At 43.7% G+C, this 14,270-nt stretch overlaps 1 protein-coding gene across 2 annotated transcripts in view; it reads right to left on the reverse strand.

Annotated features, from left to right (window-relative positions):
* Window positions 1-2,873: 2,873 nt before the first annotated feature.
* KBTBD12 (kelch repeat and BTB domain containing 12) overlaps window positions 2,874-14,270 on the reverse strand; it is an 89,907-nt gene continuing 78,510 nt past the window's right edge. For both annotated transcript variants that reach the window (XM_066352207.1, XM_066352206.1), the window contains 2 exons: window positions 8,953-9,135; window positions 2,874-3,696 (listed from right to left, as the gene is read on the reverse strand). In XM_066352207.1, coding sequence (XP_066208304.1) covers window positions 8,954-9,135 — 182 coding nt within the window. In that variant the 3' untranslated portion in view covers window positions 2,874-3,696; window position 8,953. The remainder of the gene's footprint in view (window positions 3,697-8,952; window positions 9,136-14,270) is intronic.

Raw genomic sequence — 14,270 nt, forward strand, 5'->3', positions numbered from 1 at the left:
ATACTGGTGGTAAAAATACTGAAATACTTAATGGTAGTTTCATAGTATTTGTTCTACGTGTTACAGTTAGTTAATGTGAATTTTAATATAAACTCACTGGTTTGTACTGACAGTTTTAGGATATAGTACCATAGAAAATGGGCCTCCTATTGTGTTAACAAAACCCTAACTGCTTTAGGAGAATCACTAGCTTACAATAGTTTTGTTACCATGTTGGAAGGAATTGAAAAGTTTTATATATTAAATATTTGAAAACTTAAAACTCCTCCAAATGTTATCAAAGTGAGAATAAAGCAATCAAAAAGACTCAGAAGATACCATTGGACTTTTTAGCACTCAAATATAATTAAATATAATTAAGTATTTTCTTGAAAATATTTACTAGAACTTCTAAAATAATAATACTATGGACTCATTTGTTACAAAACAGATGTACTTCAATGAGAAAACATTTTAGAGAACATAATCAAGGTAATACATTTTAAGTCCTAAAAGAAGCTTCATTGTTTCACATAAAAGTGTTTAAATATTTTGCTTTATCTTACCATTTGCGATAACAAGGATGGATCTAAAGTGTATTATGATACTCGAGACATAAAGAACTGACTCAAGATTGTAAATCGTCAGTATTTGCCAGGCATGCAGAACTTCCATCACTGTCCATCTAGGAATGTTTGAGTCTTCCCCTTTGGAGGGTTATCGGTGTCATCCCAAGAGAAAGTGGCTTTGCTGGGGGAAGCTCGGAGTACCAATAAGGAAGTCCTGGGCTGTAATTAAGTACAGGCAGCCTGAGCACTAGGGATATTTATTGAAACAATTAGCATCTAGCAAGAAGTCCCAGGGCTGGTTCATTCCATGGCTCAACCACATATCTAGTACCCGGGTCTTCTCCATATGTGGGTCAACTGCAGCAGTCTCCATCCAGGCTATCATTACTGCAGGGCAGTTACTACCATTCCAGGGGGTAGGCAGGCTTGAAAAGACTCAGCAGCAAAAGAGTCCATCTCTTCCTCTACACCTTTTTAAAAGAGAAAACTGCCTGACCTGTGGTGGCGCAGTGGATAAAATGTCGACCTGGAAATGCTGAGGTCGCTGGTTCGAAACCCTGGGCTTGCCTGGTCAAGGCACATATGGGAGTTGATGCTTCCAGCTCCTCCCCCCTGTCTCTCTCTCCTCTCTGTCTCTCTGTCTGTCTCTCTGTCTCTCCTCTCTAAAATGAATAAATAAAAATTAAAAAAAAAAAAAAAAAAAAGAGAAAACCTTGGCCCTGGCCGGTTGGCTCAGTGGTAGAGTGTTGGCCTGGCGTGCAGGAGTCCTGGGTTCGATTCCCGGTCAGGGCACACAGGAGAAGCGCCCCTCTGCTTTTCCACCCCTCCCCCTCTCCTTCCTCTCTGTCTCTCTCTTTCCCTCCCACAGCCAAGGCTCCACTGGAGCAAAGTTGGCCCGGGCGCTGAGGATGGCTCTATGGCCTCTGCCTCAGGCACTAGAATGGCCCTGGTTGCAACAGAGCAACACCCCAGATGGGCAGAGCATCGCCCCCTGGTGGGCATGCCAGGTGGATCCTGGTCGGGCGCATGCAGAAGTCTGTCTGACTGCCTCCCGTTTCCAACTTTAGAAAATACAAAAATAAATAAATAAATAAATAAATAAATAAATAAAGAGAAAACCTTTTCCAAAGCCTCTCTGTAGATATTCCTCTATGTCTCCTTGGCCACAGTTGTGCCATATGACTATTACTCTAACCATGGGAAAGAAAATGGGATTGCTACAATGGTTTATTTAAGGCAGTATCTACCAATAAGTTGGGGCAGGGCCCTAGTCACTGTGTATAAGAACAGGAGAATGTCTATAGGGACCCAGGGTTTGCTTCTCTGTTTCTGGCTGCAGTGGACTCTCGTGGTTCCTGCTACAACCGGGCTAAGTTGGCTTCTGTGACGAGGGCTTCTACGAGGCCTCCTGCCTGTCTGCCCGTGTCAGCTCTCACCCTACTCATCTGCACGGGGGGTAGAAGGGTGTTGCTAAAGGGCTCTTTCCTGAAACCATGTGGCTGAGGTATAAAGACCAGCTCCTTGGTGTGGCATCTAAGGGCTTCTGTGATTGGCCTCATCTCCTCTTGTCATCACCCTGTGCTTCAACCAGCCTGCAGATGGGACCACTTCCTGTGCCCCCACTTGCCTCCTACAGCCTGGCCTCTGGGTCTTGCTCCTGATGATCTGTCTGGTCATCTCCCCACTCTGGTGATGCTCGCTCAGCACTTCCTGGGCCATTCTTCAAATGAAATTGACATCGAATTGCAATGTGACAAACAAGATAAAACTTTTATTAGTAAGTTTTTATTTTATAAATTCAAATTTAAAGCATTTGCTTGTTAGAAAGTCAGTGAGAATGATGATGCACTCTTGAAGAACATAAACTGAACCGGGGTCCGTCTGACAGCTGCACTGTTCTATCAGCCGCAGCATCCAAATCACTTCCCTTCTGTGTTCCGGTGCCCAGTGTCAAACTGTCCTGATTCACAAAGAGAGGAATTAGCCAACAGAGTTTTATGAGTCCTCCATGGGATATTGGGACAGCAATCAATTAAAGTGAGAAAAGACTCGATAGGAAAATATCCTCTCAAAACTGAGTCTCTAACAATATGTATCAGTAAGAGGGCAAAAGTATGTAGTTTTGAATTAAAAATGTGAAAGTCAGACAACAGGCACCAGGGCTTAAAAAAACACTAAAGCAAATTATTGCTTATTTCAGCACATCAGCTGGAGGAGCCAAGAGGCTGGTCTGGGAAATTAAGAGCTATCTGGAACTATATACACATCTCTCCCCAGAATCCCAAGATACTGCACTCAAGCAGTGGGTTGTTTTGGGCAGTATGCTTTGAGAATGCTGAGTGCAATAGCAATACTAATAATGGCAGCTAATAAATGTTTACTGTTTTAGGGTCTTACAAATACTTCAGTCAACATTTTCTTAGTCCTCACACCAATCCTATAAAGCATTTTCCTTCCCATTCTGTGTATGAAGAAAATAAAGATTGGCCCTGGCTGGTTGGCTCAGTGGTAGAGCGTCGGCCTGATGTGTGGATGTCCTGGGTTTGATTCCTGTCCAGGGCACACAGAGAAGTACCCATCTGCTTCTCCACCCTTCCCCCTCTCCTTTCTCTCTCTCTCTCTCTTCCTCTCCTGCAGCCAAGGCTCCATTGGAGCAAAGTTGGCCCGGGTGCTGAGGATGGCTCCATGGCCTCCGCCTCAGGCGCTAGAATGACTTTGGTTGCAACGGAGCAATGCCCCAGATGGGCAGAGAATCGCCCCCTAGTGGGCATGCCAGGTGTATCTCGGTCAGGTACATGTGGGAGTCTGTCTCTCTGCCTCCCTGCTCCTCACTTCAGAAAAATACAAAAAAAAAAAAAAAAAAAGAAAGAAAATAAAGCTTTAGAAAGGTTATCTTGCCCAAGACCACAAAGCTTCCTAAGTAGCAGAGCTGGGACTAAAGCCTAGATATGAAACCCAGTGCATTTCGAAATGTGTCATGACACAACAGCAAGGCCTTCTTGATCCAGGGAAATGTGACAGCTTCTTTGTTCAAGTAGGTGGAGCAGGTGCAGGAGTTCCATTAAAAGGAAATCAGGCAAGCGGAGACCTGTGGTGGCTCTTAACTGTGGACACTGCTCACCAGTACAGCCCTCTGGGAAGAAGTGCTCTGCAGCAAGGGAAAGAATCCACAGATTAGGACCCTTACCAAGGAGAAGAATTAACTCATTTTAACTCAGATTCCTGTACATGCTCAGAGAGAAAGCCCTCAGACTGAGAAATGATACTCTGTGCTGGCCACCCAAAGACCCATATGTGCTAGGTACTGCAGGGGGCACTTGGGTACAGCTGTAGACAGACAGCTATGGCCCCTGCCCTGTCTAGCCTTCTAGGGGACAACTTACCTTGGGTCTAACTGGATCCCCCTTCATAGTGACTGAAAGCAGATTTCCAATTGGCTTGTTTCCACGGACATGTCTCTACTGCCTGGGTTAATAGCTGGAACCTCAGGGCATGGAGTAGTGGTCACACAGTCACACAACTCTATACCAAGGAACAGCTATCTCAATCTAGGAATGTCTCCCTCTGGTAAAATTCAAGGGAACTTAGCACTACAGGCACACTTTAAGAAGCTAGAAAAAGCTCAAATAAACAACTTAACCCTGCATCTAAAAGAACTAGAAAAAGAACAGCAAGTAAAGCCTAAATGTAGTAGAAGGAAGGAAATAATAAAGATCAGAGCAGAAATAAATGACATAGAGACTAAAGAAACAATACAGAGGATCAATGAAACTAGGAGCTGGTTTTTTGAAAAGGTAAACAAGATTGATGAACCTTTAACTAGACTCACCAAGAAAAAGAGAGAGAGGACTCAAATAAATAAAATTAAAAATGAGAGGGGAGAAATAACAACTGACACAACAGAAATACAAAGGATTGTAAGAAAATACTATGAAGAACTATATGCCAAAAAACTAGACAACCTAGATGAAATGGACAAATTCCTTGAAACATACAATCTTCCAAAAATCAGTCTGGAAGAATCAGAAAACCTAAACAGACCGATTACGCCAAATGAGATAAAAACAGTTTTCAAGGCCTTGGCCGGTTGGATCAGCGGTAGAGCGTTGGACTGGTGTGCGGGGGACCCGGGTTCAATTCCCGGCCAGGGCACATAGGAGAAGCGCCCATTTGCTTCTCCACCCCCACCCCCTCCTTCCTCTCTGTCTCTCTCTTCCCCTCCCACAGCCAAGGCTCCATTGGAGCAAAGATGGCCCGGGCGCTGGGGATGGCTCCTTGGCCTCTGCCCCAGGCGCTAGAGTGGCTCTGGTCGCGGCAGAGCGACGCCCCGGAGGGGCAGAGCATCGCCCCCTGGTGGGCAGAGCTTCGCCCCTGGTGGGCGTGCCGGGTGGATCCCGGTCGGGCGCATGCGGGAGTCTGTCTGACTGTCTCTCCCCGTTTCTAGCTTCAGAAAAATACAAAAACAAACAAACAAACAAAAAAACAGTTATCAAAAAACTCCCAACAAAGAAAAGTCCTGGGCCAGATGACTTCACAAGTGAATTCTACCAACTATTCAAAGAAGAACTAACTCCTATCCTTCTCAAGCTATTTCAAAAAATTCACGAGGAAGGAAGACTTCTAAGCTCCTTTTATGAGGCGAGCATAATTCTGATTCCAAAACCAGGCAAAGACAACACAAAGAAAGAAAATTATAGGCCAATATCCCTGATGAATATAGATGCTAAAATCCTCAACAAAATATTAGCAAACCGGATCCAACAATATATGGAAAATATCATACACCATGATCAAGTGGGATTTATTCTGGGGAGGCAAGGCTGGTACAATATTCGCAAATCTATCAATGTTATTCATCACATAAATGAAAGGAAGGAGAAAAACCACATGATAATTTCAATAGATGCAGAAAAAACATTTGATAAAATCTAGCACCCATTCATGATCAAAACTCTCAGCAAAGTGGGAATACAAGGAACATACCTCAACATGATAAAAGCCATCTATGAGAAACCCACAGCCAACATCATACTCAATGGGCAAAAATTAAAAGCAATCCCTGTAAGGTCAGGAACAAGGCAGGAGTGCCCCCTTTCACCACTCTTATTCAACATAGTCCTAGAAGTCCTAGCCACAGCAATCAGACAAGAAGAAGAAATACAAGGCATTCAAGTTGGAAAAGAAGAAGTAAAGCTATCATTATTTGCAGATGATATGATATTGTATATAGAAAATCCTAAAGTCTCAGTCAAAAAACTACTGGACCTGATAAATGAATTCAGCAAGGTGGCAGGATATAAAATTAATACTCAGAAATCAGAGGCATTTTTATACACCAACAATGAACAATCAGAAAGAGAAATTAAGGAAACAATCCCCTTCACTATTGCAACCAAAAAAATAAAGTACCTAGGAGTACATTTAACCAAGGAGACTAAAGACTTGTACTTGGAAAATTATAAAACATTGATAAAAGAAATCAAGGAAGATACAAACAAGTGGAAGCATATACCATGCTCATGGTTAGGAAGAATAAACATCATTAAAATGTCTATATTACCCAAAGTAATTTATAAATTCAATGCAATACCAATTAAAATACCAGTGACATACTTTAAAGATATAGATCACATATTCCAAAAATTTATATGGAACCAAAAGAGAACACGACTAGCCTCAGCAATCTTAAAAAAGAAGAATAAAGGGGGAGGTATCACACTTCCTGATATCAAGCTATACTACAAGGCCATTGTACTCAAAACAACCTGGTACTGGCATAAGAACAGGCACATAGATCAATGGAACAGAACAGAGAACCCAGAAATAAACCCACAGCTCTATGGACAACTGATATTTGACAAAGGAGGTAAGACAATACAATGGAGTAAAGACAGCCTCTTCAACAAATGGTGTTGGGAAAACTGGACAGCTACCTGCAAAAAAATGAAACTAGACCACCAACTTACACCATTCACAAAAATAAACTCAAAATGGATAAAAGACTTAAATGTAAAGCTTGAAACCATAAGCATCTTAGAAGAAAACATAGGCAGTAAGCTCTCTGACATTTCTCGCAGTGATATATTTGCTGATTTATCTCCACAGGCAAGTGAAATAAAAGACAGAATAAACCAATGGGACTATATCAAATTAAAAAGCTTTTGCATGGCCAAAGACAATAAGAACAGAATAAAAAGACAAACTACACAATGGGAGAACATATTTGACAGTATGTCTGATAAGGGGTTAATAACCAAAATTTATAAAGAACTTGTAAATCTCAATACCAGAAAGACAAACAATCCAATCAAAAAATGGGCAAAAGAAATGAATAGACACTTCTCCAAAGAGGACACACAGATGGCCAATAGGCATATGACAAAATGCTCAACATCATTAATCATTAGAGAAATGCAAATTAAAACCACAATGAGATATCACCTCACACCGGTTAGAATGGTGCTCATCAACAAAACAACACAGAATAAGTGCTGGCGAGGATGTGGAGAAAAGGGAACCCTCCTGCACTGCTGGTGGGAATGCAGACTGGTGCAGCCACTGTGGAAAACAGTATGGAGATTCCTCAAAAAATGGAAAATCGAACTGCCTTTTGACCCAGCCATCCCACTTTTAGGAATATACCCCAAGGACACCATAGAATGGTTCCAGAAAGAGAAATGCACCCCCATGTTTATAGCAGCATTGTTCACAATAGCGAAGATCTGGAAACAGCCCAAGTGTCCGTCAGAGGACGAGTGGATTAAAAGCTTTGGTACATATATACTATGGAATACTACTCAGCCATAAGAAATGATGACATTGGATCATTTACAATAACATGGATGGATCTTGATAACATTATACGGAGTGAAATAAGTAAATTAGAAAAAAACTAAGAACTATATGAACCAATGCATAGATGGGACATAAAAATGAGACTTATAGACATGGACAAGAATGTGATGGTAACAGGGCATGGGGTGGAGGGGTGGGGAAGGGGCGAGGAAGGAGAGGAGGGAGAGGGGGGAGGGTAGGGGCACAAAGAAAACCAGATAGAAGGTGATGGAGGACGATTTGACTTTGAGTGAGGGGTATGCAGCATAATCAAAGGTCAAAATAATCTGGAGATGTTTTCTCGGAACATATGTACCCTGATTTATCAATGTCACTGCATTAAAATTAATAAAAATAAGATTTAAAAAAAATTCAAGGGAACTTACTGACCACTCCTGCTTCAAAGAGAGCCTTGTGTAAGGTGAAACTCTTGAGAAGTGGTTCAAGATCAGCTGTCAAAATGCATTCTTTGAATCCACTGTGCTTCCAGAAGTATAGATGGTAAATAAAAGTAAATAGATAGGTTTCCTAGGTGTTGTTTAAATGTCACCCCTAAAATATATTTTGGGAATGGCTGTTTTCTGTTCATGCTCAGCTGTGGGCTGGAGCAGGAGTTGCATCCTTCCCCTCCAACTTTGGAGAAGATACTGCAAGGGCAGCCCACCACCCAAAGGGTCTGCTTCCTGTCTCCTTTATTCCAGGCTTGTTTGTGCCTGGGTTGGGTGGTGTAGGCCAGTTGTGCTCAGCTAGGGCCGGCCTATAGAAAGTTATGTGCGTCTGAGAGCTAGTCGAGGGCAGCTTGGGTAAATTTAATCCAAGACCCTCTGTACCAACCCAAGAGTGAACCCCACTTTTCCTTCACTGACACAGACCTGGACCCGGGCAGAATTCCTCTGCTCACTGCGGTTGCGCTTGAGTGCCTCGGCTATTGTGAATTTGTAGTTCACTGCTAGCCCTGTTCTGGATAATGTTGCTGCAGCACAAAAGTATTCTGCATGAGGGTAGACAGTCTTTGTAAGACTGAAGCCAGAACAGAGCACAGAGATAAATCTTCCTTCGTACCTTTCTGAGATCATTCCCCTGCATATAGACTCAGTCTAAAGTCCTTGGTCTTCTAAATGTTGGTCATTTAGTTATAACCTACTTTTCTAACTTATAGAAAAGGCAATGGCCCAGGTAATCTGGCCCAGGCAATCTGGTCCACTTCTAGCCTTCATTCAGCCATTTTTGTGAGCTCACTGCTTCCTCCTCCTCCTAGAGGCTCTGATAGAAGGCCTGCTTCTTGGCATTGCTGTCCCCGAGTCCCAGCAGTGTGAGATTGCTCCATTCCCTGCACTCCTTTGGCACTCATCCTGTACTCTGTGCCATCAGCACAGTCGGCCTTGTAGCGTCTTGTCCACCCTAACTAAGTGAAGGTCCCTGAGGGCGAACTTTGCACATTCTTCCTTTTTATGCTGCTTTGCACATGGGCTGCCACGCATGCAAAGAACATGTATGGATGCCCATGAGCTCTCTTCACTCTCAACCCCTCCTTTGCAGACACAACAGGAGGTTCTATAGCAATGCAGACCTCAGTACTCCTTGTCGCCTTCCATCAGATCTGAAGGTGGGGGGATGAGGTCTCGAGGGTTCATCCTGGCCACCAGGCAGACATCATAGCTGTCATGCATGAGGACGTTAACGGCCACAACATTCCACTGATTTTCCCATGGGTCCAACTCCAATATTTCTTTAGAGATAATCTCATGGCGATCTGGAAAACAGCAAAGTAGGAAGACAAAATATCATACGGTTATTAAATTCAAAGGTCATAATCACTGTATTAAATTTCTTTCTCTAAGACCAAAAATGATTTTATAAAAACCAAATTAAGGTTCTTTAAATGGAAGACAGAGCATTCCTGGCATTTAAGAAACTAACAAAGGCCACGATACAGCTCACATTAAAAATTTATTCACAAAATACTGATTGGCAGGAAATACTATTGGCTAAAATTCAAAGGATGTCCCAGTGTTATGTTAATCATTTATTAATAATGTGGGCAAGAGAAGAAGCTGTTCTATTGCTATACCCGTGAGAAGTCATGTGACTTGTGGGAGTCTGGCCTCCCTGAGCTTATGGTTTCTTAAATGTAGACAGAGATGCTAATACACACCCAATATTCTTGCAGGAAATATGGCACACTAACTGGGTAATTTGAAGAGTTTAGCAAAGGGACTGTTGAAAAGATGTGGGCAAGGTGTAGGAAGATCCACAAGGGATGGCACAGTACCTCAGGGCTAAGAACAGCAAAGGCCATTACCACCTGAGAGGCAGCAGGGAATGAATGGATACTGGAATTTATGGAAGGCAGCTGTCTAGAGTAGGGATGCCCAAACTTTTTTTTTTTTTGCATTTTTCTGAAGCTGGAAACAGGGAGAGACAGTCAGACAGACTCCCGCATGCGCCCGACCGGGATCCACCCGGCACGCCCACCATGGGGCGACACTCTGCCCACCAGGGGGTGATGCTCTGCCCATCCTGGGCGTCGCCATGTTGCGACCAGAGCCACTCTAGCGCCTGAGGCAGAGGCCACAGAGCCAACCCCAGCGCCCGGGCCATTTTTGCTCCAATGGAGCCTTGGCTGCGGGAGGGGAAGAGAGAGACAGAGAGGAAGGCGCGGCGGAGGGGTGGAGAAGCAAATGGGCGCTTCTCCTATGTGCCCTGGCCGGGAATCGAACCCGGGTCCTCCGCACGCTAGGCCGATGCTCTACCGCTGAGCCAACTGGCCAGGGCAGGATGCCCAAACTTTTTACACAGGGGGCCAGTTCACTGTCCCTCAGACCGTTGGAGGGCCGGACTATAAAAAAAAAAACTATGAACAAGTCTCTATGCACACTGCACATATCTTATTTTAAAGTAAAAAAACAAACCGGGAACAAATACAATATTTAAAATAAAGAACAAGTATATTTAAATCAACAAACTGAACAGTATTTCAATGGGAACTATGCTCCTCTCACTGACCACCAATGAAAGAGGTGCCCCTTCTGGAAGTGTGGCAGGGGCCGGATAAATGGCCTCAGGGGGCCGCATGCGGGCCGGGCCGCAAGACGTAGTTTGGGGACCCCCGGTCTAGAGAGTACTGTTTGGCAGAAGCAGACTTAGGCAGGGAAAGATGGCTACGGTCTTCCTCAGGAACCCTGCAGGGAGGGGGCAGGGAAATTAAATAAAAAGAATCTACCTTCCTTTCACTCAACAATTTCTGCTCTTAACTCCAATTGGGTGAACCTAACTTGAAGCAAGCGGAGAAAGAAACGGTGAATGCAAACTGTATAGGTTAGCTTTGCAGGACACAGAGCATGATAGAGAATGGACAGGTAAGTCTGGAGGGGCAAATGAAATATTTCTAGCCCAGCTGTGTTTTTCACAATTGTGGAGTTTTGTTTTGTTATTTTTTTACATATATATTTTTGGTATTTTACTGAAGTGAGAAACGGGGAGGCAGAGAGACAGACTCCTGCATGTGCCTGACCGGGATCCACCCGGAAAGCCCATTAGGGGGCAATGCTCTGTCCATCTGAGGCATTGCTCCATTGCAACTGGAGCCATTCTAATGCCTGAGGTAGAGGCCATGGAGCCATTCTCAGTGCCCTGCCCAACTTTGCTCCAATGGAGCCCCGGCTGCAGGAGGGGAAGAGAGAGACAGAGAGGAAGGAGAGGGGGAAGGGTGGAGAAGCAGATGGGCACTTCTCCTGTGTGCCCTGGCCAGGAATCACAATTATATTTTGAGAAGAGGAGATAATGTATGTAAAGTGCCCAGTACTGGCATATAAAAATCAATATTTGAAAATGGCTTATATATGCTTGTAAAGGATGTGTATTTTGTAATAGTTGGGTGCACTATTCTACATATATATGTTAATTAGGTCATGTTATTAAACCCTTCTACATATTCATTGATTTTTGTGGGCTGCTTTAGCCAGTTACTGAGAGAACTGTGTTAAAACATCCCACTAAGATTATGGATTTGTCTTTGTTTTCTTTAGTTCTGTCAATTTTTAGTGTATATACATTTTGAGTCTGTTATTAAGCAAATATGTTTTATTATTTATAAAGTGATCAGGGATTCAAGATGGCAGCAGAGTAGGTGGAAGTTATACTCATCTCCTCCCAGTAACAAACAGAAATTACAATATTTCCCCATGTATAAGATGCTCCCATGTATAAGATGCACCTTAATTTTGGGACCCAAAATTTGAAAAAAAATGTATTACATAATAGTTATTGAACTCAAGTTTTATTCATCATAAAATTCATACAACTCCTAATCACTGTCAAAACTCCCATCCATTAGCTTGTTCTCATCTGTGTCTGGTGACAAATCACTGCCTTCATAGATTGCCTTGTCCTCAGTTCCATCTATGGCATTTGAAATTCCACAAACACTGTATAAGACACAACCAGTTTTTAGACCCCAAATTTTTCAAAAAAAGGTGCATCTTTTACATGGGGAAATAAGGTACAACTAAATTATAGAACAATCAACCTGAATAACCAACTGAAGACTAGCTGAACAGAAGTCTCATCACCAAGGATTTATAGGAAAAACCACATTGGAACTGATAGGAAGGACAGAGATGTGAAAAGGGCTGGCCCTGCCCACGAGTGTGGTGGTTGAGAATCCAGAGGAATATCTCAGCTGCAAACATCACTAGAGAGCTCATACCAGGCTCCCAAGCCAGGAGCACCAGAGCCTGAAAGTGGAGGCCACGTAATACCTGGCTGTGCAAATCAGTGGGTGTTCTGTTGGCCAATGTGAGATCACAGTCCACTAGAGACCAAGGTGCCCACTTAAAAGGCCAGTACACAAAATCTTGTTTGCAGCCACTCATCCTGGGCTCCAATGGAGGGACAGTGGCTCAGAGTGGACTGGAGTCATGTGAGGAAAGACTGGGTTGTGTAGCTCTGGGAAGAGAGCTGAAGGGAAAACCGCCAGGATCCCTGTGCTGGGTCTCTTCCACACTGCCTAAAGACACCATCTTTCCTGGGTCAAGCATTTCCTTCCACAGGCATCAGTCTAAGAAAATGTACTAGCTCCACCCTCCTGACTCCCTGACGCTCTGCCTGCTGAGCTCACACCCTGCATAGGAGTCATGGCAGTGGGCAGCCTGGACTCACAATGCAGACATTTTTATTAAAATTTTTTTTCATTTATAACAAATTTAATGGGATGGCACTGATCAATAAGAGTACATAAGTTTCAGGTAAACATTTCTATAACATTTGAACTGTTGACTGTGGTGTATGCCCATCACTTAAAGTCAAATCTTTTTCTGTCACCAAGTATTTGTTCCCCTTTACTTCCCTCTCTACACCACTCTCCCACTGGTAAACTACTTCAGTTTTATCTATGTCCGTGAGTCTCAGTTTTATATCCCACCTATGTGTGAAATTATATAATTCTTAGCTTTTTCTGATTTACTTATTTCAGTTAGTATAATGTTCTCAAGGTCCATCCATGTTGTCATAAATGGCAATATGTCATCATTTCTTATGGCTGGGTAGTATTCCATTGTAAATATGTAGCACATTCTCTCTATCCAATCCTCTATTGAGGGACACTTTGGTAGTTTCCATGTCTTGGCCACTGTGAACAATGCTGTGATGAACTTGGAGGTGCATGTGTCTTTGTGTAGCAATTTGTGTTGTCAAGTGTTTCAGGTCGATACCCAGTAGGGGGATTGCTGAGTCATACAGTAGCTCTATTAATTTTTTTTTTTTTTTGTATTTTTCTGAAGCTGGAAACGGGGAGAGACAGTCAGACAGACTCCCGCATGCGCCCGACCGGGATCCACCCGGCACGCCCACCAGGGGCGATGCTCTGCCCACCAGGGGCGATGCTCTGCCCCTCTGGGGGCGTCGCTCTGCCACGACCAGAGCCACTCCAGCGTCTGGGGCAGAGGCCAAGGAGCCATCCCCAGCGCCCGGGCCATCTTTGCTCCAATGGAGCCTTGGCTGCGGGAGGGGAAGAGAGAGACAGAGAGGAAGGGGGGGGGGGTGGAGAAGCAAATGGGCGCTTCTCCTATGTGCCCTGGTCGGGAATCGAACCCGGGTCCCCCGCACGCCAGGCCAACGCTCTACTGCTGAGCCAACTGGCCAGGGCCAGCTCTATTAATATTTGAGGAACTGCTATACTGCCTTCCATCATGGCTGAACCAGATTACATTCCCAGAGCAGTGAATGAGGTGTGAGGTGATATCTTATTGCAGTTTTGATTTGCATTTCTCTAATAGTTAGTGAAGATGAGCATCGTTTTATATATCTATTTATTGTTTGTATGTCTTCATGAGAGAAGTGTCCGTTTAAATCCTATCCCCATCGCCTGACCAGGCAGTGGCACAGTGGAGAGAGCATCGGACTGGGATGCGGAAGGACCCAGGTTTGAGACCCTGAGGTTGCCAGCTTGAGCGTGGGCTCATCTGGTTTGAGCAAAGCTCACCAGCTTGGACCCAAAGTCGCTGGCTCGAGCAAGGGGTTCCTCGGTCTGCTGAAGGCCAGCGGTCAAGGCACATGTGGGAAAGCAATCAATGAACAACTAAGGTGTCGCAACAAAAGACTGATGATTGATGCTTCTCATCTCTTTCCGTTCCTGTCTGTCTGTCCCTATCTATCCCTCTCTCTGACTCTCTCCCTCTGTAAAAAAAAATAAAATAAAAAAAATAAATAAAATATAAAATTTTGGAATTTTTGTTCTAGATCTGTGAAGTATGCCATTGGTATTTTCATAGGAATTGTACTGAATTGAAAGATTGCTTTGGATAGTATAGACATTTTAGTGATGTTAATTTTTTCCTATTCATGAACATGGGATATGCTTTCACTTTGTTGTATTTTTCTTGATTTCTT

Source organism: Saccopteryx leptura, chromosome 11 (assembly GCF_036850995.1).
Source record: "Saccopteryx leptura isolate mSacLep1 chromosome 11, mSacLep1_pri_phased_curated, whole genome shotgun sequence".
Taxonomy (NCBI): domain Eukaryota; kingdom Metazoa; phylum Chordata; class Mammalia; order Chiroptera; family Emballonuridae; genus Saccopteryx; species Saccopteryx leptura.